At 41.2% G+C, this 26,164-nt stretch overlaps 1 protein-coding gene across 1 annotated transcript in view; it reads right to left on the reverse strand.

Moving 5' to 3' along the window:
• The window catches only part of mfsd2b (MFSD2 lysolipid transporter B, sphingolipid), an 80,125-nt gene that overhangs the window by 16,790 nt on the left and 37,171 nt on the right, over positions 1–26,164 (reverse strand). Inside the window, 3 exon segments of the mRNA XM_080193418.1 lie at positions 7,898–8,091; positions 17,486–17,564; positions 22,723–22,846. Coding sequence (XP_080049544.1) covers positions 7,898–8,091; positions 17,486–17,564; positions 22,723–22,846 — 397 coding nt within the window.

Here is a 26,164-nt window from a genome sequence, read left to right on the forward strand (position 1 = left end):
TGAAATTCCCCTAGTCACCACACTCCGGCACCTGTTCAGGACAATGCACCCAACCAGCATGTCTTAAGGAAACCCATGCTTAACTTAACTGAATAACTCTCCTACTCTTTTTCAAAGTACTACCAGGGCATGTTTTACATCACCCAGCAGGCAAATGGAGGTTTGGTTTCAGTCTCATCTGAAAGACAGCACCTCTGACAGTATAGCCCTCACACAGTATTGCACTAGATTTCAAACCTTGATTTATTTTTGTCTCAATCCCTGAAGCGGGACTTGAACCGATAACATTATGACTCAGACAAGAGCATACTACAAAGTCATGGCTGAAGTGACTTGTTCTGAATATTACTGCTATAATTATTAATGCATATCTGCTGTAAAACTCTGACTCTATGACTTAGGTAACACATTAATGAGCCACGTAACCAAGGTTGAAAATGAAACAAAGATTGATGGTAGAGTAAGAAGTGTAGACAGATGCATAAAATTACAAAGAAATATTGATAGATTAAGGCAATGGACAAAACTGTGACAGATGGCATCCATTTTGAACCATAAAAGCATAAAGTGAGCATTATCTAAATTATGCAAAGGTTTGAACAATGGAGATTCAAAATTAATCGAGGGACCATGTACAGATTGCTAAAATCTAGTGGCTCAAACTATTCAAAAAGTTTAATGGAGTATTAGCCTTTCTAACAAGTGGGCAGCAATACCATAGGGAGAAAGTTTTTCTACAGTTGTACAATGTCCTATTTAAACCACATTTGGAGTGCTTTTTGGAATTCTAGGCACTGTATTTCAGAAAGGATATAGTTTCACCAGAATGTTAATAGTACTCCAAGTGTTAGACTATTCTGCTCAGCCTCCCATCTTCCACTCTATTAAACTAGTGCCCATCCAAAACTCTGCTGCCTTCCTTAACTCATTCAATTTCTATTCATCCACTATCCCTTGCCAACTCACACTCGCTCCCGATCTGATAATAGCTTAATTTTAAAATGTGTTACAGTTCAGAGGGAGGTGATGGGATAACTTCTCCCCTTCTTCCCTACCTCATGGACGTCCATAACAAAATGTGTATTTTAGAGAGAGAGTTTTAAATCCTTTGGAGTGTCAAGACTTTTAACAATAAACATAAAATAAGCTTTTTGATAAGTTTAAATATAAAAAACGTTTATTCATGCAATACCCCTCAAACACGCAGACACTCATGTGCACTCGTAAAAATGAATTCTAAAGTTGAAACATACACTTACATTGTTAACATAATAATAAGATGCGAATCATGGGTGTTTAAATTAATCCTTTAAGATACAAGTATGGCAGGCTTGATGAGATTTACTTTGCGATTCTCTGAGGATAGAAATGGAGTTTGGAAGCTTCTGAGTTCCACATGGAACGGTGGCCAAGTTTCTGTTGAGCCAAATTTTTGTGGGTAAAGACAAATTAGCCCGTCTTTAACTGCTTGGATGACTGACATTATTAGGCAGGGTTCCTTTCTCTTTCTGGAGGATGAGCCCTGTTGATAACTAGACAGGCTTACCCGTGAATGGTCCTTGGAATAAGATGTGTCATCTCATGTTAGTTTTGATTATGTGAGCTTATGATCAATATTTCTATTATCCACACAGACAATATGAAGTTGGAAGCCATTGCTACACAATGGAGGATGAAGGTGATCGTTTATATATGGTCATCTTAGGGTTTGAGTTTGTTGACACTGAATCGGGCTAATTTGAGTTTCAGTAAATACTCTGACAATTGGGGTTGCAAATTCTACAAGTGATCTGGCATTCTGAATATCTTTTTAAGGGCCAGCTCATCACTCACATTTTTTAATGTTTTAACTACTTTCCAGAGTCTGTGCAAAAATCATAAAAGATCGCTTGAATTTTGAAGGCCATCTTTGTATTAGCAAATGGTTACTTAAAAAAAGGAAGTTAATTTCAAAGGGTCCGCAGTGAATAAAGTTCCTATCTTAAAAGTTCAAAGTTCTTTTTTTACAGGGCACAGCAAATTCTCAGCCTTATTTGTACAAGGCCTCACCCTTCTCTTTATCCATAACTTCCTGAAGCCATAATCAGCATTCACGATATTTTCCATCCTCCTCCAGTGCTCGATTCATGAGAATCCCCAATTTTAACCCCATGTATTTACCCTGCCAATCCCCCTGACATAAAGGGCAATTTTTCATGGCCAATCAACCTAACCCACACATCTTTGGACTGGAGGAGGAAACCGGAGCACCCGGAGGAAACCCACGTAAACATGGGGAGAATGTGCAAATTCCACACAGACAGTGACCCGAGGCCAGAATTGAATCCAGGTTCCTGCCGCTATGAGGCAGCAATGCTAACTATTGTGCCACTGTCCTGCCCCAAATATTGTCATTGGGGCAAAATGTCTTCAACTTCAAAGAAATTTAATAGTAGAATTAATAGGAAAGTAAATTATAATAACATTGATTGTAACAACCTATTTTTGTTGTTTTTCAGGACACCAGAGGAATTAAACGTATAGGAAATAGATGGCCATTATGGGCGGAATCTTACAAGAATTTGGCAGCGTCTCAGTCCTGGTTAGAAAACTGGCTTGGAAAACTCCAGCTCCACTGGCCAGTTTTCTGTCCAGATCTTGTAAGTTTAACAGACAAAAAAAGTGGGCATCGTTGCTGCCACCAGTCTTAGAGCCAGGAACTGGCTCCACTGAGATTCGGACACCAATATTAAAGGGCACCCCAATAACTAAAACAAAAATTAATTCCCCTACCCCCCCACCCCCCACCTCACCACCATGGAGGTACAGTGGCCTTCCCTCTCCTGCCCTGATGATACCCGGAACTCTGGCATTGACATCCTCTTCCCCACCTGATCATCCCAGCATCCAACCCCCTCTCCTGCTCCGTTCTTCATGACACCAACAACTCCCACACCCCCCCCTCCCCGATCACTGCCAGCATTGGCCCCCTCAGCCCCAATCACACCAACATCCACCCACGCACCCGCCCTCCTCCCCACCCCCTCACCAGCATCCCCTCATCCCTTCTCCCCCTCTCCATTTCTGGCAGCAACATCCCTCCATTCTTGCCCCCTTCCCCTGAACTTTGCCAGCATCCCCATTTCACGCAGTATTTGCTCTCATCAAACCACAAATAGACATGTGAGGCCTAGGGCCCCCCCTGTCACTGCCTCTTGGCACAGGCTGGCACTGTAAAAAGTCTCACAACACCAGGTTAAAGTCCAACAAGTTTATTTGATAGTAAACTCACTAGCTTTTGGGGTTTGCCCCTTCGTCAGGTGAGTGGAGAGTTCTAGTCACAAACAGAGCATATGAAGGCACACACAGTTTACAGAATACTGATTAGAATGCGAGTCTTTAGAACTAATCAATTCTCAGTTAATCAATAATCAGGTTGGCGCTGCCAGATTGGGCCTGTCAGTGTACTATCTGGCCATGTTTCTCTTCCCAGAGGTTACAGTGATCATTGCACCACAGGTTGGATACCCATGACAGATTCATGGATGAGCCTGTTCATTGAATGTCTACAGTGCAGAAGGAGGTCATTCGGCTCATCAAATCTGCACCAATTCTCCAACAGAACATCTTACCCAGGTCCTATCCCCATAATCCCGCATATTTACTATACATCCTGAGACACTAAGGGTCAATTTATCATCACCAATTCACTCAACCTGCACATTTTTGGACTGTAGGAGAAAACTGGAGCACCAGAGGAAACCCAAGCAAACAGACCCAAACTGGAATTGAATCCAGGTCCCTGGCACTGTGAAGAAGCAGGGCAAACCACTGTGCCACATTGTAAACCTCACAGATGCAACATTACTGAAGAAGATGAAAATTGACCTCAATGATTTTGATTTGGTTTATTATTGTCAATGTATTGGTATGCAGTGAAAAGTATTCTTTCTTGCACGCTACACAAAGCATACCATTCATGGAGAAGAAAAGGAGAATGCAGAATGTAGTGTTACAGTCATAGCTAAAGAGAATGAAGTTTTAGAAGCGTAGAATGAGAGTAAAAATAGAATTAGAAGGTATTGCAAGAAGTCGCCTCGCTCCTGCGCCATCTTGAGAGCCAAATCATTGGCAAGGTATGAAGATCTAGTGAGGGGGGAGCATCCAGTGATGGGGGTATTTAATTAGATTAAAATTTATTTAAATGAATTGCAAATCAGGTTTTCTTTTGAACCTGATTACATCGTTGGTGAGGGTAAGCAGAGGGAGATTGCGATCTTCCAGTGAGATTTGTGATTTCCAGGTTCTGCTGGATCTTGAGCCCTGCCGGCAATCTCACAGATGAAGGCGTTGGACTCTCTCTATGTAATCCAGATCACCGTGAGGAGGAACACTACAGAGGATGAGAACTTTCCCAAACCCAAAAGCATAGAGCACATACCTCAAAGCACTAGAGAAATACCACCACTGGTGTCTTCACAAGACCTTCCAAATTGAGTGACAAGAAAGGCAGTTCAACAGCAGCATCCTCTCCCAAGCCAACAAGCCAACATTGAGATGCCAGTCACTGAAAACCAGTTCCACAGAGCAGGAGATGTCATTCATATATCTGACACCACACTCTCAAAACAACTTCTCTGCTTAGAACATGGTTGAAGCAGGAGACTCCTAGGAGGACAGTGGTGCATGTTAGGGATGTCCTAAAAGCATCCCAGTAGAGGTCACACATCTTTGCCGACATATGGGATTCCCTTACTTGTCACCATCAAAATTGGAGGAATTGAAAAACAGACTGTGACAGAAAGGGATAGTGAGTACAAATTAAACAGTAAATCGACAGATGAGATGAGAGGTTAGAAAAATGATAAAAGGGTAAAACTAAAAGCTCTGTGCCTGAATGCACATAGCATTCAAACCAAATTAGAATGACTGAATACAAACATACAAACCATGAACAGGCGTAGACTATTCAGCTCTTTGAGCTTCCTCCATCATTTGTCATTTTCTCTGGTTCCCATGGTGGAAAGAGGCAGAGGGGGAGGGGGGGGGGCAGGGAGCTGGTGGGCGGTGGGCAAGTAGAATGCAGGCAAGTCTGTGTATGGTTTTGGTTGCATTATTTAAGGAAGGATGTAAATGCATTGGGAGAAGTTAGGAGTGTAGAACAATGGGAAGGAATGTTGACCATGGGCCAAGTGAGGCTGTAAAATCCTGCCCACAATTCCAAATGTGGTCTCACTAGTGACCTGTACAACAGAACCTCCCCACCTTTAATTTCAATTCCCCTTATAATAAATATTGGTACAGACTCAATGGACTGAGGGGCCTCTTCTGCACTGTGTTATAAAATCTTACTGGCCATTTACACCATGTTCCCGCTGCAGCAAAGGCAGAGAATTTGGCACCTAGCCAAATTTCTGTTCACTGCAGCAGGATGAGAAAATCCCATGAATGGCCTTAACGTTCTAGCCTAACTCTTTGTTTTTATATTTCTGACTAACTTCCTCTTGTACTCTATTTTTTCCCTCCTTATTAATCTTCTGGTCATTCTTTCCTGTTCCATATATTCTGTTTAATCTTTTGACCTGCCACATTTCTTTGTACTATTAAGGTGACATGGTGGCTCACAGTTAGCACTGCTGCCTCACAGCGCCAGGGACCATTCCAGCCCTGAGTGACTCCACACCCTGAATGGAGTTTGCACATTCTATCCATGTCTGCATTGGTTTTCTCTGGGTGCTCCGGTTTCCTACTAAAGTCCAAAGATGTGCAGTTAGGTGGACTGGCCATGCTCGATTGCTCCTTAGTATCCCAAGATGTGTAATTGGGGGATTAACAGAGTAAATACATGGGAATGCAAGGAGAGAGCCTGGTTGAGATGCTTTATCAGAAAGTCAGTGCAGACTCAATGGGTCAAATGGCCTCCTGAACTGTAGGGATCCTATGATGCTATGCACTTTTTCTATAAGTTGGTTACGATCTTTATTCTTTCTAGTTAAACACAGATAATGGGTCTGGCCATTGAATTTTTTCTTATGAATTGGAATGCATCTATTCTGCACATTCTGAAACATTCCTTTAAATATTTTCCACTGCATCTCTATTGATCTGTCCTTTCACCTCATTTGCCAATTCACATTATCCAGTGCAGCTCTCATGCCCTTATAATTGCCTTATTTTAATGTTAAAATCACTCTCAAACTGATTATAAAATTCAATCATATAGTGGTCATTGCTACCTAAGGCGCTTTCACTATGAGATCATTAATTATTCCCATCTTGTTGCACAACACCAGGTCTAATATAACCTGCTCTCTGGTTGGCTCTAGAACATGCTGTTTGAAGAAACTATCCTGAAAACAGTCAATGAGCTCCTCATTTAGGCAACCTTTGCCTATCTGGCTTTTCCAGTCTATATGTAAGTTAAAATCTTCTATGATTTTTGGCATGCCTTTCTGACAAGCTCCAATTATTTCTTCCTTTATAGAAACATAGAAGATAGGAGCAGGAGGAGGCCATTTAGCCTTTTGAGCCTGCTCCACCATTTATTACAATCATGGCTGATCATCCAATTCAGTAGCCTAATCCTATTTTCTCCCCATAGCCTTTGATCCCATTCACTCCAAGTGCTCTATGCAGCCACGTCTCGAATACCTTATGCTCCTCTTTACCATGTGGCTACTGTTAGGGGGGTCTGTATACAACTCCCACAGGTGATAACTTGCCTTTACCATTTATCACCTCTACCCAGACCATTTTCACATCTTGGTTTCCTAAACTTAGGTCATCCCTCTCAATTGAGCTAATACCACCATTAACGAACAGAGCCGCTCTTTCACCTTTTAAATACCCTTCAATATTCCAGTCCCAATCTACGTTTTCCTGCAGCTATGTCTCTGTATTTGCTGTCCAAATTGTACTCATTTATTTCTAGTTTGTATTCAGGTTAAGGCACCAAACGCTTCAAGAGATTGACAATGTGCATTGGCAAACTTGAAGCTTCGGAGAGTATGCACAGAACCCTAATCAACTCACTTACTGATCCCTCAAGCATCATTTGCCCCACACGTGGCAAAATTTGCAGAATGTGCATTGGATATGTCAGCCACCTCAGAACCCATTGAACCAGAGTGGAGGCAAGTCATCCTCAAAGCTAAGAGACAGGATTTTCCCACAGAAATTGGAAGTAGGCATTATTTCAAGTTAACAAAAGGCCCAAAAGTTGCAAATCTGCCTTTGAGTGCAAAATAAATGTGCAATTGATTTATATTAAAGAGAGAGTAAGGTAGGACAGCAGGTAGAGTTGCAAAATAATGATTCACCAAGACTTTCAAATGGAAAAGTGCAAACTGTCAGATATAAAAACCTCAGACATTTTGGAAATGGCTCATTTGCATAACAACAGCAGAAGCATACATGTAAGGCACCACAAGCATCACAGATTAACAGAATTCTGTGGAGTTAACGTTGGAATCTGCTGATGTATTATGTTGCTCTATTTGGGAAATCCAGGCCAATAAAGCTGATGTGGCCAAAGGGAGAGCTTATTTTTCCTGGTTCCTCCTCTAATGATGTACTAGTCCTAATAGTAATTCCTCTGTCACCAACTGGTTTTGGGGTGTGGCATTGTAGGCTCCACTTACAGCTACTTTATGGGCAAATAGGCCTGTTTCTTCGAAGGGTACTTACCTTTGGCATTAGCAGGATTTCCAGGAAATCTGGCATCTAAACAGTCTCACCTCTGAAGGTGATTCCACAAAGAAAGGGTGGTGAGAACAGACAAGGAAGCAGCAGATCTCCTCCCTCAGCCTAAATGTTTAAAAAGGGCAGAAATCTAGGAAAAAAGATGCCTCAAGTTCTCCTTTCACCTTTGAGTCTCAATTCTGAACCACAAATGTTCTGGAATTTTTAAAGTACTTACTGGATGAGAGAATAGGCCTTGTGGTGGCCAAGCGCTCATGTTGCCATGAGGCAAACTGCTTACATCTGTGAAGTTAACATTGGAATCTGCTGATGTATTATATAGAAAGCAACCAGTGGAATCACGGCTGTGAGCTGTAACCTGCCCCTGGATAACAGCTCCAATCATTGATCCAAATGCTTCCATTGTCATCCCTGTTAAAGAAAAGATGTAAAAAAAATGTAAAGTTCTATCTCATCATCACATTCAATGGAATCTAATACTGCTGGTTTATACATGAATAAGTGAACAGCGTGATAGAACACAATAATCACTTTTCTCCAATAGAGGTGTTTTTGTATTATCGAGGTCACAAAATACTTTCCCCACAAAGAAATGAAGTGACATATTTGTTTCTTCATCAATCTTTTGTGTACACTTTTTGCTTTATAAAATGGAGGGATGTTAAAGCTGGAAAATGGAACACTGCTCAGGTCATGGTAGCAAGGCTGAATTCAGAGTAAAGCTTTATTTTTTTCCCTGTTCCTAATTTTGATCAATTTCTAAAATCAAGACCTGCACTGTGCAAGATAATATAAATCATTTTATTTCTGTCTTGGTTTTAAATGGAAATATGAAACACAAAGTAGCAACTAATCCATTCCAAACTTATATAGTATGACTGATGGCATCACACTTACAGAAATCCATGCAATTGAAAACTATAACTAAAATTGAGTCTTTAAACATGAATTTGTGGGATAGAAACATCATTGGCAAGGCCAACATTTACTGTACATCCTTAGTTGCCTTTGAGAACATGATGGTGAGCTGCCTTCTTCAATTGCTGCAGCTCATGTGGCCTAGCCACAGTGAATTTAGGAAGGGAGTTCCAGGATTTTGACCCAGAGATTATCTCTCTCTTTCTCCTCCCTCCCTTACTCTTAGACAGTCCCTCAGAGTTGAACATGGCTTCTTTGCACACTAAAAAAATGGCTGAGGGGTACCTGCAGTCTCTGTCACAGGTGATTTTATTTGATTTAACTTATTATTGTCACATGTATTGGGATACAGTAAAAAGTACTGTTTCTTGTGCTATACAGACAAAGCATACCATTAATTGAGTACATAGGGGAAAAGGAAAGGAGAGGGTGCAGAATATAGTGTTACAGTCATAGCTAGAGTGTAGAGAAAGATTAACTTAATAAACAGAGTCCCTTCCTCAGAGTTGAGTTTTAAAAGCATAGAATGAGAGTAAAAGATAGGGTTAGAGAGTATGTTGGGGATAGTTCGCAAGAAGTCACTTTGCTCTGGTGCCATCTTGAAGTGAGAAAGGGCAGATAGTGGTTGGAGGAGCAGGTGGGTGGAGTGCCAGGTTGTCATGTTTTCTTTTCATTGTCGATGCTCGGCTTAAGCTTGCTCTCGGCGATTATACCTGAGGTGTTCAACTCTTTCCTGGATGCTTTTCCTCCACTTCCAGTGGTCTTGGGCTAGGGATTCCAGGGTGTCGGTGAGGATATTGCATTTTTTCAAGGAAGTGTCCTTGAAACACTTCCTCTGCCTTCCTGAGGCTTGCTTGCCATGTCAAAGGTCCGAGTAGAATACTTGGACAATACTTCAATACCAGGGATGTTGGCCTGAGTGAGTACAATGACATAAGTCAATCAGTCCTGCCAATGGTGGTAGATCTTCAGGGTTTAGAAGTGCCTTTTTTACATAGATATATGAGCTATCTAAGAGGGCAGGTGTCACTACTTCCCTGTGAAACATGAGCTTGGCGCTGTGTCTAAGGTCCTAGTCTTCAGGCGAATTAAGGCTTCTTGGGCACACTGAAGGCAGTGTTAAACTTTGTCATTGACAGCTATCTCCGAAGATATGGAAAGTGGAGCATGTTGTCCAAGGCCTTGTTGTGGATTTTGATCAGTGGGGCCAGTGCTTTGAAGACGAACATCTCGCCAGGGCCATCCCCACACCCCCACTTCTTGCCTTCAGACAACCGCACAACCTCAAACAGACCATTGTTCAGAGCAAACTACCCAGCCTTCAGGAGAACAGTGACCACAACACCACACAACCCTGCCACAGCAACCTCTGCAAGACATGCCGGATCATCGACATGGATACCATCATCACACGTGAGAACACCATCCACCAGGTACACAGCACATACTCTTGCAACTCAGCCAACGTTGTCTACCTAATATGCTGCAAGAAAGGATGTCCCGAAGCATGTACACTGGGGAGACCATGCAGACGATACGACAACGCTTGACAATCACCAGGCAAGACTGTTCCCTTCCTGTTGGTGATCACTTCAGTGGTCACGGGCATTCAGCCTCTGACCTTTGGGTAAGCGTTCTCCAAGGCGGCCTTCAAGATGCACGACAGCGCAGAGTCGCTGAGCAGAGACTGATAGCCAAGTTCCGCACACATGAGGACGGTCTCAACAGAGATCTTGGGTTCATGTCGCACTATCTAACCCCCATGACTTGCCTGGGTTTGCAAAACCTCACTTATTATACTGTCTGGAGACAATACACATCTCTTTAACCTGTGCTTAATGCTCCTTCCACTCACATTGTCAGCATCTTTAAGACTTGAATAGCAGGTTAGTTGTAAAGACTCGCACTCTAATCAGTAATCTGTAAACTGTCTGTGCTGTTATATGCTCTGTCTGAGGCCAGAACTCTCCATTCACCTGACAAAGGGAGAAACCCCAAAAGCTTGTGAGTTTACTATCAAATAAATCGGTTGGACTTAAACCTGGTGTTGTCGGACTTCTTACTGTGTTTACCCCAGTCCAATGCCGGCATCTCCACATCATGGCCAGTCCTTTGTCGCAGGGGCAGGTTGGTCGAGGACCTTTATCTATACGAATGTTTAGTGTAAGGTCCATGCTGTTATACACATCAGTGAAGGTGTTGCCGATGGCTTGGAGCTTGTGCACAGATATAAGCATTATCTTCACACTGCAGTTCAGTGACAGAGAATAGGACAATCTTGGATCTGGCCTGCAGGTGGCGAGGTTTGAACAGATTCCCATTTGTTCAATAGTTCAGCTCCATTCCTGCAGGGAGCTTACTGAGGGTGAGATGGTGAACTGGCTACAATATTAATCAATCTCTTTCAAGAGTCAATCAATACAAGATATCTACTAGACTAATGAGTACAAAGGAACATCTGAGGCTTTTTCAAAAATGAGGATAAAAGTCAGCCAGAAAACAATAAGGAAGATTGAGAAGATCATCAGTTGAATGACATGGCCTTGCTTGACACCAGTCCAAACGTGAATTGGTCTGTGGTGAATCTGTTGGTCAGGATCACGGTTTATATATCATTGTGAAGCAGACGGAGAATGGTAATAAACTTTTGGGGCAGCCAAAATGGAACAGGACACTCCAATAATTCTGTTTAATGTCAAGGAGCAATGTTTACATTTTCTCTTGCGTGGTACATGTGTGACACAATGTTGTTTGCCACTTATCGGCCCAAGTCTTAATGTTATCTATGTCTTGCAACATATGGACATGGACTCACTCCTTCAGTATTTGATGAGTTGTGAATGGTACTGAATACTGTGCAATCATCAGCAAACATCCTTACTTCTGACCTTATGTTGCAGTGAAGGTTATTAATGAATTGCTGAAAATGGTTAAGTACTAGAACATTAGCCTGAGAATTTCCTGCAGCAATATCCTGGGGTTGAGATGATTGGCCTCCAACATTGCAACCATCTTCCTTTGTGCGGGGTTTGAATCCAACCAGTTCTCCCCTGATGCCTTTTAACAATTTTGTTCAGGTTCCATGATGTCATATTTGGCCAAATGCTCCCTTGATGCCAAGGGCAGTCATTCTCATCTCACCTCTGCTCTTTTGTTCATGTTTAACCAAGGCTGCAATGAGGTTAAGAGCTGACTGGCCATTGCAGAAACCACACTGAGCATCAATGAGCAGATTATTACTGAGTAAATTGTTACTTAATAGCATGGTCAACAACACCTTCTATTTGCTGATAATTGAGACCAATGGGGCAGTAATTGGTTGGATTTGATTTGTCTTGCTTTCTGTGGGCAGGTAATACCTGGGCAATTTTCCATAGTGTGCATGACATTAGCTGTGGCTATACTGAAAGGAGTTTGGCTAGATGCAAAATTAGTTCTGGAGCAGTGGTCTTCAGCACTACAGCCACAGTGGGCCCACAGCCTTTGCTACATCCAGTGCATTCAGCAAAGCAACACAAAAGGAAACAATTGCATTAAAAGTGGTCCAACAGATTGTACCAAGGATTAATAGGACAAAAAGTAGCCTTGTGCTGAGTTCCCATTAACAAAAATAAGCCTATTCTTTTTTCAAAGATCACTTACTAGCCTTCTCATTGTATCCTTAACAATTTGCCTCTTCTGAAATCTCCTTGAACCCATTTACAACAACAATACAAAGCATCAATGTCTTTCCATTGTGATTTATTATATAATTCCATTATCTTTTGAGTGACTAAAGCCCTATCAATTTTTCTCAACTTCTCCAGACTTTCTGTTTTAACGTGTTCCTTAATAGACAAAGCCCACTTATTAATCATACTAAACCTCATTGTAAGTGAAGAGGGTGTTTTGAAATTATTGCAAGAAATAAACCCAAAGCAAGCTGTGGGTCCAGATGAAATCCCTCCTTAGATCTTTAAGTTAGCAGCTGGTGAACTGGCTGCAATATTAATCAATTTCTTTCAAGAATAAATCAACACCAGATACCTCCCAGACCAATGGATCTAAGTGAGCATCTGTGGCATTTTCAAAAAAAAAGGATAAAAGTCAGCCAGGAAACTACAAATTGGTACCTCTCACCAGCGACATATGCAAATTGCTTGAAGGTACTGTTTATTTTAATTTCAGTTATGCAGAGTATTTCCTAAATTGTGTCTACATGAGTTTCCTCCAGGTGCCCTGGTTTCATCCCACAGTCCAAAGATATGTAGGATATGTTGATTGGCCATGCTACATTTACCCTTAGTTTCAGGGGGATAAGCAAAGTAAATAGATGGGGCTTAGGGGCCTGGGTAGGATTATTGTTGGTGCAGGCTCGATGGGCCGAATGGCCTCCTTCCACACTGTAGGAATTCTAAAATAGGAAGTGTAGGTTAACAAAGGGACCTGAGTGTCCTTGTCCATACATCGCTGAAAGCTAATTGCAGGTGTTGGCAGAGGTTAATAGAATGTTGCCTTTACCACAACAGGATTTGATTACAGGAATGCTGAAGTTTTGCTTCAACTGTATAGAATCTTGGTTAGGCTGCACCTGAAGTTGTGTGTGCAGTATTGGTCCTCTTAACTTAGAAAGAATATTATTGCCATAGAGGGAGTGCAAAGAATGTTCCTCAGACTTGTTCTAGGAATGGTGGGATCGTCTACTTTATGAAGAGAGGTTGGGCAAACCTGACGTGTATTACTAGACTTTCAAAGATTGAAAGGTGATACAATTGAAACTTACAAAATACTTAAAGGAATAGACAAAGTAGATGCGGGTAAGACACTTCTCTTGGCTGGGAAGTCTAGGACCAGGGGCACAATTTCACAATAAGAGGGAAGCCACTTAGGACCGAGATGCGGAGAAATGTCTTTACACAGACAATTGTGAATCTTTGGAACTCTATACCTGAGAGGGCTATGGAAGCTCAGTATGTTTCAGGTGGAGACTGATAGATTTTTGATTAACAATAGCATAAAGGGGTATTGGGTTAGTATGGGTAAAATGCTTTGAAGTGTCCGATCAGCCACACTCATATTGAATGACGAAGCAGGCTTGACAGGCTGAATGGTATACCCCTGTTCCTATGTTTCTATGTCATGAAGCACTTTGAAGCTCACAGTATCCTGGTAGATAGTCAACATGGTTTTCAAGAGACAAGATCTACCAAAACAGAACATTTACAGACAAAACTACTTGGATGGCAATACTAGATTTCTCGAAAATGTTTGAAAAGGTTCCTCATTGAAAAGTCTTGTCCAAATTCCCTCGGGGAACATTATGAAATTGAATCCAGCACTTCCTTACCAACAGAAAACAAAGAGTGCTATGTGATGGGGAATCATTCTATCTGAGATGTCCATTCCATAGTGTCCCATGGAACTGTGTTGGGCCTTAGTCTTCTTGACAAATATGAATGATCTTCTCAACAAGTTAAAAATTAAGGTGCAATTATTTGCAGAGGACTGTGTAGTTTATGTATCAGGAATATCTAAGGTCACTTCAGTTTACTTCAAGATGATCTTCTGGAATTGGAAGAATGGCAGGACTAATGGAAGATGGCATTCAATGCCAAAATATGCTATGTCATGTGCATCACCAACAAAAGAATTTACCAACAGGTATCTTTAGGTTTTACAATGAAAATTCTCTTGAAAAGTCTTGGATTCTACATTCAGCAAATAACATCCAAAGCAAACAGGGCTCTTGGAGGAATCTTTGAATTGCAACTAGGATATCAGATTTATAGCTTATTAAACATTTGTTCATCCAATCTTCAAGTCAGCAAGTTGTGTGTGGCATCCTCATTTGGTCAGATTTTTAAATAGGATTGAAGCAATCCAAAGACATACTACACGAGACTGCATGAATCAGCACGGGGAAATACACCAATGTTGTTTATTTGATCAAAGATTTGGAATGGGGATTACTACAGCAAAAGAAGGGGGGAAATGGACTGACACATTCTATAAAATATGGAATGGTCTAATAGAAATGAACAGAAATAAGTACCCCGGTACTTACTGGCAATCACAAAACACAAGGCAGTTGTCATCACAAACTACAATGACCATTTGTTTCTGAGACACTATAGTCATAGAGGTTTACACTGATTTGTCCATGCTGCCCTTTTCTTTAAACCACTAAGCTAGTCCCAATTGCTCATGTTTGGCCCATATCCCTCCATACCAATCTCACCCATGTAACTGTCTAAGGGATTTTTAAAAGATAGAATTGTATCTGCCTCTATTACTACCTCTGGCAGTTTGTTCCAGATACGCACTACTGTGTGTGTGTGAAACAATTGCCCCTTTGAACCCTTTTGTATCTCTCCACATAAAACTACGCCATCTAGTTTCAGACTCCCCTACCTTTGGGGAAGATGTTGACTAGCTGATCTATGCTCCTCATTATTTTATAGACCTTTATAAGATCACCCCTATACGTCCGACGGTCCTGGAAAAAAGTGTCAGTCTATCCAGCGTCTTCTCATAACACAAACCATAAAGTCCCAGTAGCATCCTAGTAAATCTTTTCTGTACTCTTTCTAGCTTAATAATATCATTTTCATGATAGGGTGACCAGAACTGTACACAGTATTCCAATCTTTCAATCAACAATGTTTCTTCCCAAGGATAATCCCACAATGGATGAGTTGCCAATGAAAATAGTCACAGGCTCCAACATGAAATCTTCACGACCCATCTTTAGATTATTTCCATTTAAAGGCCTCACTTTCAGATCTGCCATCTCAGTGGGCCATGCCAGATTTAATTTGCGCTGCCTATAGAAATGTTGGTGGAGTACAAAAACTATCCCATCAAGCAGACACAGAAGAAGCTATTTGAATCGTTCACTGTAATGAACTCCTGAATCAACTTTGTTCATCCTCCAGCCCAGCTTAATTTTCCTTGATAACCCGAAATTTCTTCCAATACAACAGTAGTCTTATCATTGATTTTGTTGCATATGTACAACTCTCAATCTCAAGCCTTAGCTAAGATAAGAATTAATTTTCAAAACCATTATCATTGTTTTTCTACAATTTTAGTGCACTTATCTGAAGTCATTCCCTTAAAGGTACAATGTGTGTCAATATCATGATTGCACTGCAATCAAATTGTATCAGAATATATATTATTAGTTTAAATGTGAACCAATTTCAATTATTTCATTTAAAAAATTAATGATAACAATAAATGTGGAGAATAATTTGGGTGTCAAATTTGTGGCTGCTTAACATCCAATACATTAATGTAGGGTTGTTGGGGAAGGCCACTGATATGTGAGACCTGTTATTACTTTGTTATGAATGCACGGTTTTATAAGATGATTATGTTTGGGACTGTCTCTCTTAAATTCATGGTAAAATAGAGGAATGAAGAGGTTCTTGTGGTCTGCTTCAAATTCTGCCTGGCAACAAGCCTAGGTGACTTGATTATCACGATGACAGGAGGATGCAGGTTAAGAGTAGACTGGGAGCAAGATGCAAAATGTTTAACCTGAAACCAAAGGCAATAGCAACTAAGTTGATTGCGGACAGACATTCACTCTGAGCTTTTGGATCAAAAGAGAAAGCAAAATGTGGGAGGGAGGACTGTCTCTAATCAAGGTGACATATCCCATGATAATCTACAGATACTGGAAGATTTTCCCTGATGAAGCCAGGAGAAGAAATTGCCTTACTGCTGATGAATGGTTTGGAAATTTTTTAAAAACTGAAGGAAGCACTTTTCAACATTCACTCAATGTTACAACTCAGTGAAATAGAGCGACATGAACCCATTTGAAGCTGGGAGTCACTGTTGACTATTACTTATAAAGACAGTAATTCTGAGGGAATTGTGCTGTGATGTATACATATCCAGCGTTGGATTATTGATCACATTAGAACATTAAGCATTATCATTTCTGTAGGTTGAAATTTAGTTGCCTATTAAGTGACATTTTGACAATATTGCTTTCAATTTGTTTGTTGGAGTAAAAGTCTTAAGACATGGAATCTTGTGTGATTCCTTTAAGTTGGTCACTGGAATTTAAATATTTATTTAAAATTCATCAGGCTTTAAGGATTATAACAAGGGACTCTTCAGTGATATTAATTAAATAGCTGAAAATCTGAAACAAAAACAGACAATGTTGGAAAGCACCAGCATCTCAGGTAGCATCTATGAAGAGAAAAACAGAGTTAATGAGGAATGGGGAAAAGTTTTCACCCCCAAAAGGGGTGGATTTGATTCAGGAGGGAGGTTAAAAAGCTAAGCAGGAATCTAACCCACCCCAGAGCTGTCCACTTCCAGTTTTGATAAAGGAGGGAGGTTGGTTATTTAAATAATTTAATCAGGCTGGGGGCCTTCTCTTTAACAACAGTACAAATAACAATATCTCACTTCATCTGTTTATTTTTCTTGCACAATTATCTTCTTTGAGCAGTGCACTAAATCAGAATCAATTGATCCCAAGGACAAGTCATTGGGTAGATCATCAGACTGTAATACAATAAAGTCCCAATGGAATTTAAATAGGCTTATCTTCTGGTAAATACAATATAAAACTTCAAGTGTTAGCTTACAACATGCCATTGCTAAATCTTTGTGGCAGAATTCATTTTCTGTAATGAAAAATAAATGCTTTATCTTAAGTTATCACTCCTAGAGTCATGAACAAAATCTTGATGTTTTGTACAAGTGTACCAAACAGAAATGAAACATATTGCAGTCTAGTTTGTTAGGAATCTACTGATAGTCTGAACATCTGTATTCATCATTACCAGTAGATGGCCTCAGATGGGCTCAATGCCAAGAAAATGTTTCTGAAACATATGTCATTGATTTTATTGGAAATTCTGTCACAGGAAATTAAACTTACGGTACGCAGTTGCAGAATCTCACTCCTTCTGGTCACTGCTCAGAAACATAACAAGAGCTGAGTATGGCACATGGAAACACTAGAAGAAGAAATACAATTGATTGAGTGTAGCTCTCCTGGAATACACCACACAAAGTTTAGTGCAGGACAGAAATGCCACTGAAATAGACCAATCTGTCCCAGATCAGAGATAAATCAACACGTAGCTTTCATCTCCAAATGTTGTCTGGTTTCAAATGCTTTTTCACTAAAAATATTTTATTATTTAAAAACTACCATAAAAGCAGACAAACTGTCACATACAAGATCATCCAGACCAGTTTGACTAGGTGTACATTTCTACTTCTGTAATTGGGCATTCTTTATTTTCAAAGCATTTTCAACTAGGAAACAATAGCAGCAATGTATATTCATATGGCACCTTCAATATAATGAAATACCTCAAGGTGCTTCACGGGGGTATTATGAAACAAAATATGACTCCAAGTCACACAAGGAGATATTAGGTTAAAGGACCAAAAGTTTGATCAAGAAGTATGTTTTAAGATGTGACTTAAAGGAGAGAAGTGAGGTAGCGAGGCAGAGAGGTGTGGGAAGGTATTCCAGAGCTTGAAGCCTTTAGACAACTGAAAGCACAGTCACCAGTGGTGGAGCAATTAAAATTGGGAATACACAAGCCAGAAAAGTGTAGCACAGAAATCTTGGCGATCTATGGACCTGAAAGAGTTTAAGTTTATTTATTGTCATAAGTAGGCCTATATTAACACTGCAATGAAATTACTGTGAAAATCCCCTACTCATCACACTTCAGCACCTATTCGGGTACACTGAGGGAGAATTTAGCATGGCACCTAACCAGCATTTCTTTTGGACTGTGGATGGAAACTGGAGCATCCGGAGGAAATCCAAGCAAACATGGGGAGAACTTTTGCAGACTCCACACAGTCAGTAATTCAAGCTGGAGATCGAACCCATGTCCCTGGTGCTGTAAGGCAGCAATGCTCACCATTATACCACACTGCTCTCATAGTTTACGGAGATAGGGAGAGACCAAGATTAGATGTTGGGGTGAGGTGGAGAGGAGGCTGGTGCTCATTTGAAAACAAGGGTGAGAGTTTTAAAGTTAACACATTGCTTAATTGGAAACCAATATATGTTAGTGAGCACAGTGATGATGGAGAATGGGACACGCTGCAAATTAGGACAGGACAGCAGCGTTTTGGATGACCTAAGTTTGTGGATGATAGAATGTGGGAGACATGCCAGGAGTGCGCAGTTGTGTCTAGAGGAAACAAAGACATGAACAAAGGTTTTAGCAGCAATGAGCTGACACATGGTAAAGTCAAGCAGTAATATGAAGCTGGAAATAAGGGTCATGATTCTCCCAAATTGGAGTGAAGTGCCCACACCAGTGGGAAACTCTTCAGGTTTCCTGTTGGTGTGAGCAGCATCTATCAGGTGGGATTCTTCCATCTGATAGATGCTAATCTATTTATAGCGGACAACCCGCTGGCCAACCCTCCTGTTTCAAAACTGGGCCGCCATTTTTAAGTGACAGCCTGATGTCCACACTTGGAGACAGGCCACTCTGCCACATAAACGTAAATGGTAGCCCCAACACTGACAAGAAGCAAAACCAATGCCTCACTAAAGAGGGCATCCTCTTCCTCCCCACAAATAATGGCGAACTTATGACCACTCAGGCATAACAATGATCCGACTCGACTATCAGTCACTTAGCTCCCCTTCCCCCTCAGAACACCTTCCCCCTCAGAGACCCCACTCAGGCCCCTTTAGGCCACACACCTTGGCAGTGCCAACAGTGCACTGGCTCCTAATGCCCAGGCACTGACACACTGGCTTGGCACCTTGGGCCCTGTGGGGCTCAAGGATAGGTTCATTGACCATTTGCCCCTCTGCTTCTGCCAGGCTGAAGACGATGGGTCCCCCAAGGATCCTGAGTGTTGGTTTGGCTTGGGCTGGGGGCAAGGATTTGGCCACGCCACTCTCCACTGGAATGGGGGTGTCATGGCTGGACTGCCCCTTTTAGCCCTGGATGACCTGAAAATAATCTTGGCACAGTGATTTCAGGCAGCCCTATGAACATTCCTGCCTGTCAGCTGTGCAAATTCTGAAGTGGCCAGGTCATTTTAATCTCCATGCACCCCTGGTCATCTGGCAGGATTTTAAATCTTTGCGGCACACTATTCTGCAGCAGAGATTTTTCTTCCTCCCTGTCAGAAGCTGCAGGTGAGAACACATATTCATTATCACATCTACATTTGTATATACAGCACAGGAACAGCTCATCAGGCTCAATAGAACATGCCAGTGTTTATGCTTCACATGAACCTCCTCCTACTTGTCCTCATCTAACCCCATCAATATAACTTTTTAACCCTTTCTTCCTCATGTACTTTATTTAGTTTTTTTTTCTTAAATGCACCCATGCTAGTTGCCTCAACCTACGGTCCTAAGTTCCAGCTTCAAACTATTTTCTGGGTAAAGAAGTTTCTCCTGACTTCCTATTGAACTCATATGTAATTAGGTAGGATGGTGGGGTAGTGGTTGGCATTGCTGTCTCAGCAGCAGGGACTGGGAGTTCAATTTTGGCTTTGGATGACTGTCTACGGAGTTTGTTCATTCTCCCTGAGTCTGCGTGGCCTTCCTCCTGATGCTCCGGTTTCCTCCCACAGTCCAAAAATGTACTGGTTAGGTGAATTGGCCATGCTAAATTACCCCTTAATGTCAGGGGGGTTTGCAGGGTAAATATGTGGGGTAATGTGAATAGGACAGGACCTGTTAGTGCAGGCTCAGTGGACCAGATGGTCTCCTTCCACACTGTAGGGATTCAATGATTTCATTTCTGGCCTCGAGTTCTGATCTCCTCTGAAAGTGGAAACCTCTTCACGCGTCAATGGTATCAAATCCCTTCATAATCTTAAACATCATGATCAGACTGCTCTTCAGTTTTCTACCTTCCAATGAAAAGAGTATCAATCTTTCCTGATACATATAATGTCTCAGCTCTCGTATCATACTAGGAAAACTTTTTATAGCAACTTCTCCAGTGTCACTATATACTTTTTACTATAGAAACCATGGGCTGGATTTTTATTTCCCAAGGGAGATTTGAATCGGGTTACGAAACACAGAACTTAACTTTTTTCCAGTAGAACAGTTTTCCTCTGACTTCCCAACTCTACACCATCTTTGGGTGGTATTTTTACAGGTCAGGAAGGCCTTAGGTGCAAAGCATGCAAGCACATCATCTAAGGTTGGTTTCCCTATTGAGAGGGACACAGCAAAATTGTTTTTCATGTGCTGCTGCGGCTTTTGCAATCTCTCAAAAAGATGCAGTTGCTTCGCAGGTGGAGCAAAATAAAAACAAGTAATAGGCGGGAGCTGGGAAAGATTGCGACAAAAATGACAGAGCAAGTGTTAACGGCAGTGTGGAAGACTGTGGAAGGTGCTGAATGTGGCCTTAAGGTAAGACAGCAGAACTTGTTAATATGAAAACAAGGGTCAGTGCTCTGTGAAAGCAAATGACAGTTGGCCCAGTTGGTGGGGGGACGGAGGTGGTGGTGGTGGGGGAGGGCAGGGGGGTGGGGTGTTGCCCTGGGACAAAAGAAAGAAAAAAAGATAAAAGTCAGGTCAAAATGGAAGAAAAAAATCACAGTCTCATCTATGAATGCAAGGGAATGTGCCATGGGAGCAGTCCTTTCAGATGAAGCAACATTTCACTTGCATCTCTTTCAATCTGGTTTGTTTCATTCACTGCTCCGAATATGGTCTCCTTTACAATACAGAAATTAAACACAGATTAAACACAGGTGATCCCTATTGCAGATCATCTGTGCTCAGTCTGCAAGCATCACTCAACTTTTTTGTTGCTTGCCATTTCATCTCAGCATCTTGCTCTCATGCCCACCTCTCCATTCTCGGCTGGCTGCAATGTTCCAGTGAAGCCCAAAGCACACTGGAGGAGTAGTGCCTCATTTTCTGATTTAAGCAGCCCTCAGGACTCAACAATGAGTTCAACAACTTAACACTGTGACCTTTCTCTCCATCTTGGCTTCCTTTTTTACTCCATTATTTTTGCCCCAACACCAAACCCCCTCCCTCAGCGTAGCCATCTGCAATTATTCTTAAGTTTTACTTTCATTGAGCACTGACCTTTGTTCTATTAATACATTCTGCTGTCTTATCTTAATGGCACTTCCATAGGAAGTCCTATGGAAGGACTTCCATAGCACTTGCCATTAGCACTTCCTCTGTCTTGTACCCTCTACATCTTAGTTGCGAATTTTTTGCTTCTGCCTTCACTATAGAGAACACAAAAAACATTCCAGTAATAGCTATAAATCAACAGGTGGAAGGTGGAGAGGAACATGGTGCAATTACAATCAGTAGGGAAGCTACTGAGCAAGCTGATGTGTGGCAGGTCTCTGAGTCCTGTTGGACTTCATCCTAGGATCTTAAAATAGGTGGCTAAAGAACTAGTAGATGTATTGGTGTTAGTTTTCCAAAATTTACTAAATTCTGGAAAGGGTCCATTAAACTGAAAGAACAGCAGCAGAAAACTGAAAACTATAGATCAAATACTTGACATCTGTTATTGGGAATGTGTTAGAATCAATCATTAAGGAAGTTATAATTGTGCGCTTAGAGAAACTCAAGGTAATTGAGAAGAATCAGCATGATTTTGTGAAAGGGAAATTATGTATACCCAATTTATTACAGCTTTTTGAAGGAGTGACATGCATTGTAAATCATAGAGAGCTTGTAGATGGGTTGTACTTGGATTTCCAGAAGGCTTTTGATAAGGTGCCACATCAAAGGTTATTGTGGAAAATAAAAGTTCATGGTGGAGGGGGTAACAATTAGCATTGATAGACGATGGTGGCAGGCAGAAAACAGAGTATGCATAATGCATATGCATTTTTTCTGGTTGGCAGGATGAAAATCAAAGCAAACTCAATGAACAGCACCTCATCCTCCATCCTTCATAGCCTTCTGAACCCAACATGTGGTTCAATAATTTGAGATTATCACCTTTGCTCCCATAATTATTTTCAAGTTATATTATAATATGCTTAATACATCATTACATGTAGCTTAATCATCGCCCTTGATGGATTTTGAGTTACTTTGGCTGATTATTCCTGCTGGTTACAATCTGTTACATCACACTTTAATAACTCAATCAATCTTATCTCATCAATTCAGCTACTTACTGTAAGCAGAGTCTGGAACATACTGTAGAAGAACATGTACCAAAACATCTTCCCCATTTCAAGCGGTGGCACATACCACAGTAGAGTGTAGGATACAACTGCAAAAGGTGCAGACCCAATTATCCTGTAAGAATGCATCAAGTTTAATATGTAACAAAAATCTGCTTTAGGAAGAGAAATCCTAAGCGCGATAGAACCTATCATCTAACCTTCCTCTTATGAGAAATCATCTGTCAGTGGTCGCCATGATAATTTGGCTGGAAAATCTCTGTTCTAATGGGAACACAGTGGCACAGTGATTAGCATCGCAGCCTCATAGCACTGAGGACCTGGGCTTGATTCCCGGCTTGGGTCACTGTCTGTGCTGAGTCTGCATGTTCTCCCTGTGTCTGCGTGGGTTTCCTGCAGGTGTCCCGGTTTTCTCTCACTGTCCAAAAAATGTGCTGGTTAGGTGCATTGGCCATACTAAATTTTCCTTCAGCATACCCGAACAGGCACCGGAGTGTGGCAACTAGGAGATTTTCACATAACTTCATTTCAGTGTTAATTAAAGCCTACTTGTGACAGTAATAAAACAAAATGTTAAAAGCTTTAACTTCTGATGGAAAACTACCTGCTGAACATGCCTGGAGCCAGGGTCTAGTTAATTGCCTAATCAACAACAAAATATGTCAATATAGATTATTTAAATCTTAGTAAATATTATCTGAAGTAAATCAATATATCTTATCATTTGTATTTAAATGCATTTTCAACACCTTTCACTTTGCACCTCATATTACAAGCAGGAATAGATATCTCTCATTTGCATTCAGAGAAGCAGTGACCTTAGCCTGGCTGAGTGTCACTAAAAGATTAAAACATTTCAGCTTCAGTCATGGCAAAAACCCTGACCTTGGGGCATTGGTTAGAAATTCTTAATTAGGTTGCTGCTCAGGCTTAAAATTAAATACACCAGAGTCAGCAGACATTCACAAAGCATTTGATACACTGGTCTGGCAGGGGAAATTTAAAACAACCTGTACAGGTAACCATCCATTCCCATGGTACATATCAGAAGAACAATACAAGACATGAAAAACAGGATTCAGAATATAACCACACTTGATGACGTCCAATCTATATTCTGTCCAAAGTTTCCTCATGCCGTGTGTGGTTCAAAATTGATTTCCGTCCAAAAGACGTTAACAAATTATTGCTTTTATTAAAATCAGTGTACCCTTGGTTGACTTGAAAGTTTAAAAGGTGTCACATATATTTATATTATTTTATTTGACTGACTAGATTGATTGTTCAATTGATGTGGCTAAATAGAGAATGTTGGGGTCTCATAAAATAAGGAATGCATCCATTTTTATTAAATCAACCATTAACTCCTAAACGTCCAAACTCCCGAGGACCACATAATATAAATGCACGTATAGTGCTCCAATAAAGGTCATCTGTCTCACAAGGCTACTTTTTTCTTGACAGGACAGATGTTCCTAAATGACAGATTCCATTGTATGTTTATAGCAAATTATTTTAAGTCCACACAATGAACTTGAAAAAAGTCCTACTTGTTTGTTAACGGCCAGTCTTTCAAAGTACGTGTTACAGATGAATGAATGAAGCCTTCCTCTCCAATTCCAAACACCCTTGTTTTATAACATCATTGATTAGTTGGTATGATTGATTGCAGTGAATGGGGATGAGATTAAGGTAAAGTCTTTGAGAGTAAGGTCAGTGAGTATTTCTAAACCCTTTTATCAACAATTCTAGGTTACTAGCTTCTGACTGAGGTTTATAACTGGCTGCCTTCCTTCAGTTTAGTGATAATATAGGACTGAGTCAGCACGGCTTCGTCAAGGGAAGGTCATGCGTGACAAATCTGTTAGAGTTCTTTGTGGAGGTAACAAGGAAGTTCGATAAAGGAGAACTAGTAGACATGATTTATTTAGATTTCCAGAAGGCCTTTGACAAGGTGTCACAATGGAGACTGTAAATAAGTTAAGTGTCCGTGGTGTTAAGGAATAAGATCCTGGCATGGATAGAAGATTGGCTGACTGGCAGAAGGTCAAGAGTGTGGATAAAGAGGTCTTCTTCAGGATGGCAGCCAGTGACTAGTGGAGCGCCTCAGGAGTCAGTGCTGGGACCACAACTTTTCACAATATTCATTAACGATTTGGAAGTAGGAACTGAAGACGCTGTTGCTAAGTTTGTAGATGATACAAAGATATGTAGAGGGAAAGATAGCATGAGGAAGCAGGAGGGCTGCAGAACGACTTGGACAGCTTAGGAGAGTGGGCAAAGAAGTGGCAGGTGGAATACAATGTGGAAAAGTGTGAGGTTATGCACTTTAAAAGGAGGAATGGAAGCATAGACTATTTTCTATATTCATCCACCTAGTAAAGATGAGAAAATTGCATTTCAACCTGTGATATAATAAGACTATGGGTGGACTGGAAACCAGTATATATCTCTTCAGGTGCACTGCTGAGTTTTCAGACCAGACCTTGAGCCACTGACAGAAAAAAAATCAGGGGCGTGGTTTATGCCATCAGTCTAGTGAGACAGATTTGTTAGAGATGGCAAAGTCATCTCCATGGAGACTGGGGTGCCAGTGAGGTGAACTTCCCCCCAGCATCCTCCCACCCCAGTCCCGACTGCCGCCACCTCCACAAAGGTATCAGGCCTTTACTGCAAAATTACTGGGGGCTCCCCTCCCTGCTATGGCAGTGTTGCTGGTGCTCCCAGCCTCACTGCCAAGTCCCTCCCCTCAAAGCACTCAGTGATCTCCCCCCACCCACCTCCCTTCTCCACACCATATGTAATGGAACCCTCCCTACCCCCACAATTGGGCTTCCCAAGGGCACACTGCAGCACTGCCTCAACACAGGTTGGCAATGCGAGGGTACTTCCTGGGCCTGTCTCTGGGATCTCCTCTCCTGTTTCTCATCTTCAGAAAGCTGTTGTGAACTTTGCCAATGTGACATCACATTGGTGAGGTTTGAATTTTCAGTGACGGGGGATGACATAGTTTGTGGGCCCTTTAATAATATGTAAATTAACTAATTTAAATGAGATTCCCACAGGAACATCGTTATGTCACTGGTGAGAGGTAGGGAAAATCATGAAACAAGATCTCGCTGGCAAGAAACCCTTTCTTGACTCATAAGATTTTATACCCACTTCATCATTTATGCTCATCGGGAACACGGGAGCAAGATCGCTGTCAAAATCTACCTAGATATTGATCATCTAAAGGCACACACTAGTTTGCAAGACAGAAAAAAAATGCTTATGGGAGTGCTTGTTGGTTGAAATAAATAGTTTTAAAGGACAGTTGGATTTTGATAAATCTACTATCTTTTAGGGTCTACAATATCTATGGACTTTATTCTGTAACTATAGTTTAAAATTAAATGGTTCTGTTTTCATTTTCTTTTGGACAAATAACTGT

Source organism: Carcharhinus amblyrhynchos, chromosome 7 (genome assembly GCF_965287045.1).
Source record: "Carcharhinus amblyrhynchos chromosome 7, sCarAmb.v2.hapA, whole genome shotgun sequence".
In the NCBI taxonomy this organism is placed as follows: domain Eukaryota; kingdom Metazoa; phylum Chordata; class Chondrichthyes; order Carcharhiniformes; family Carcharhinidae; genus Carcharhinus; species Carcharhinus amblyrhynchos.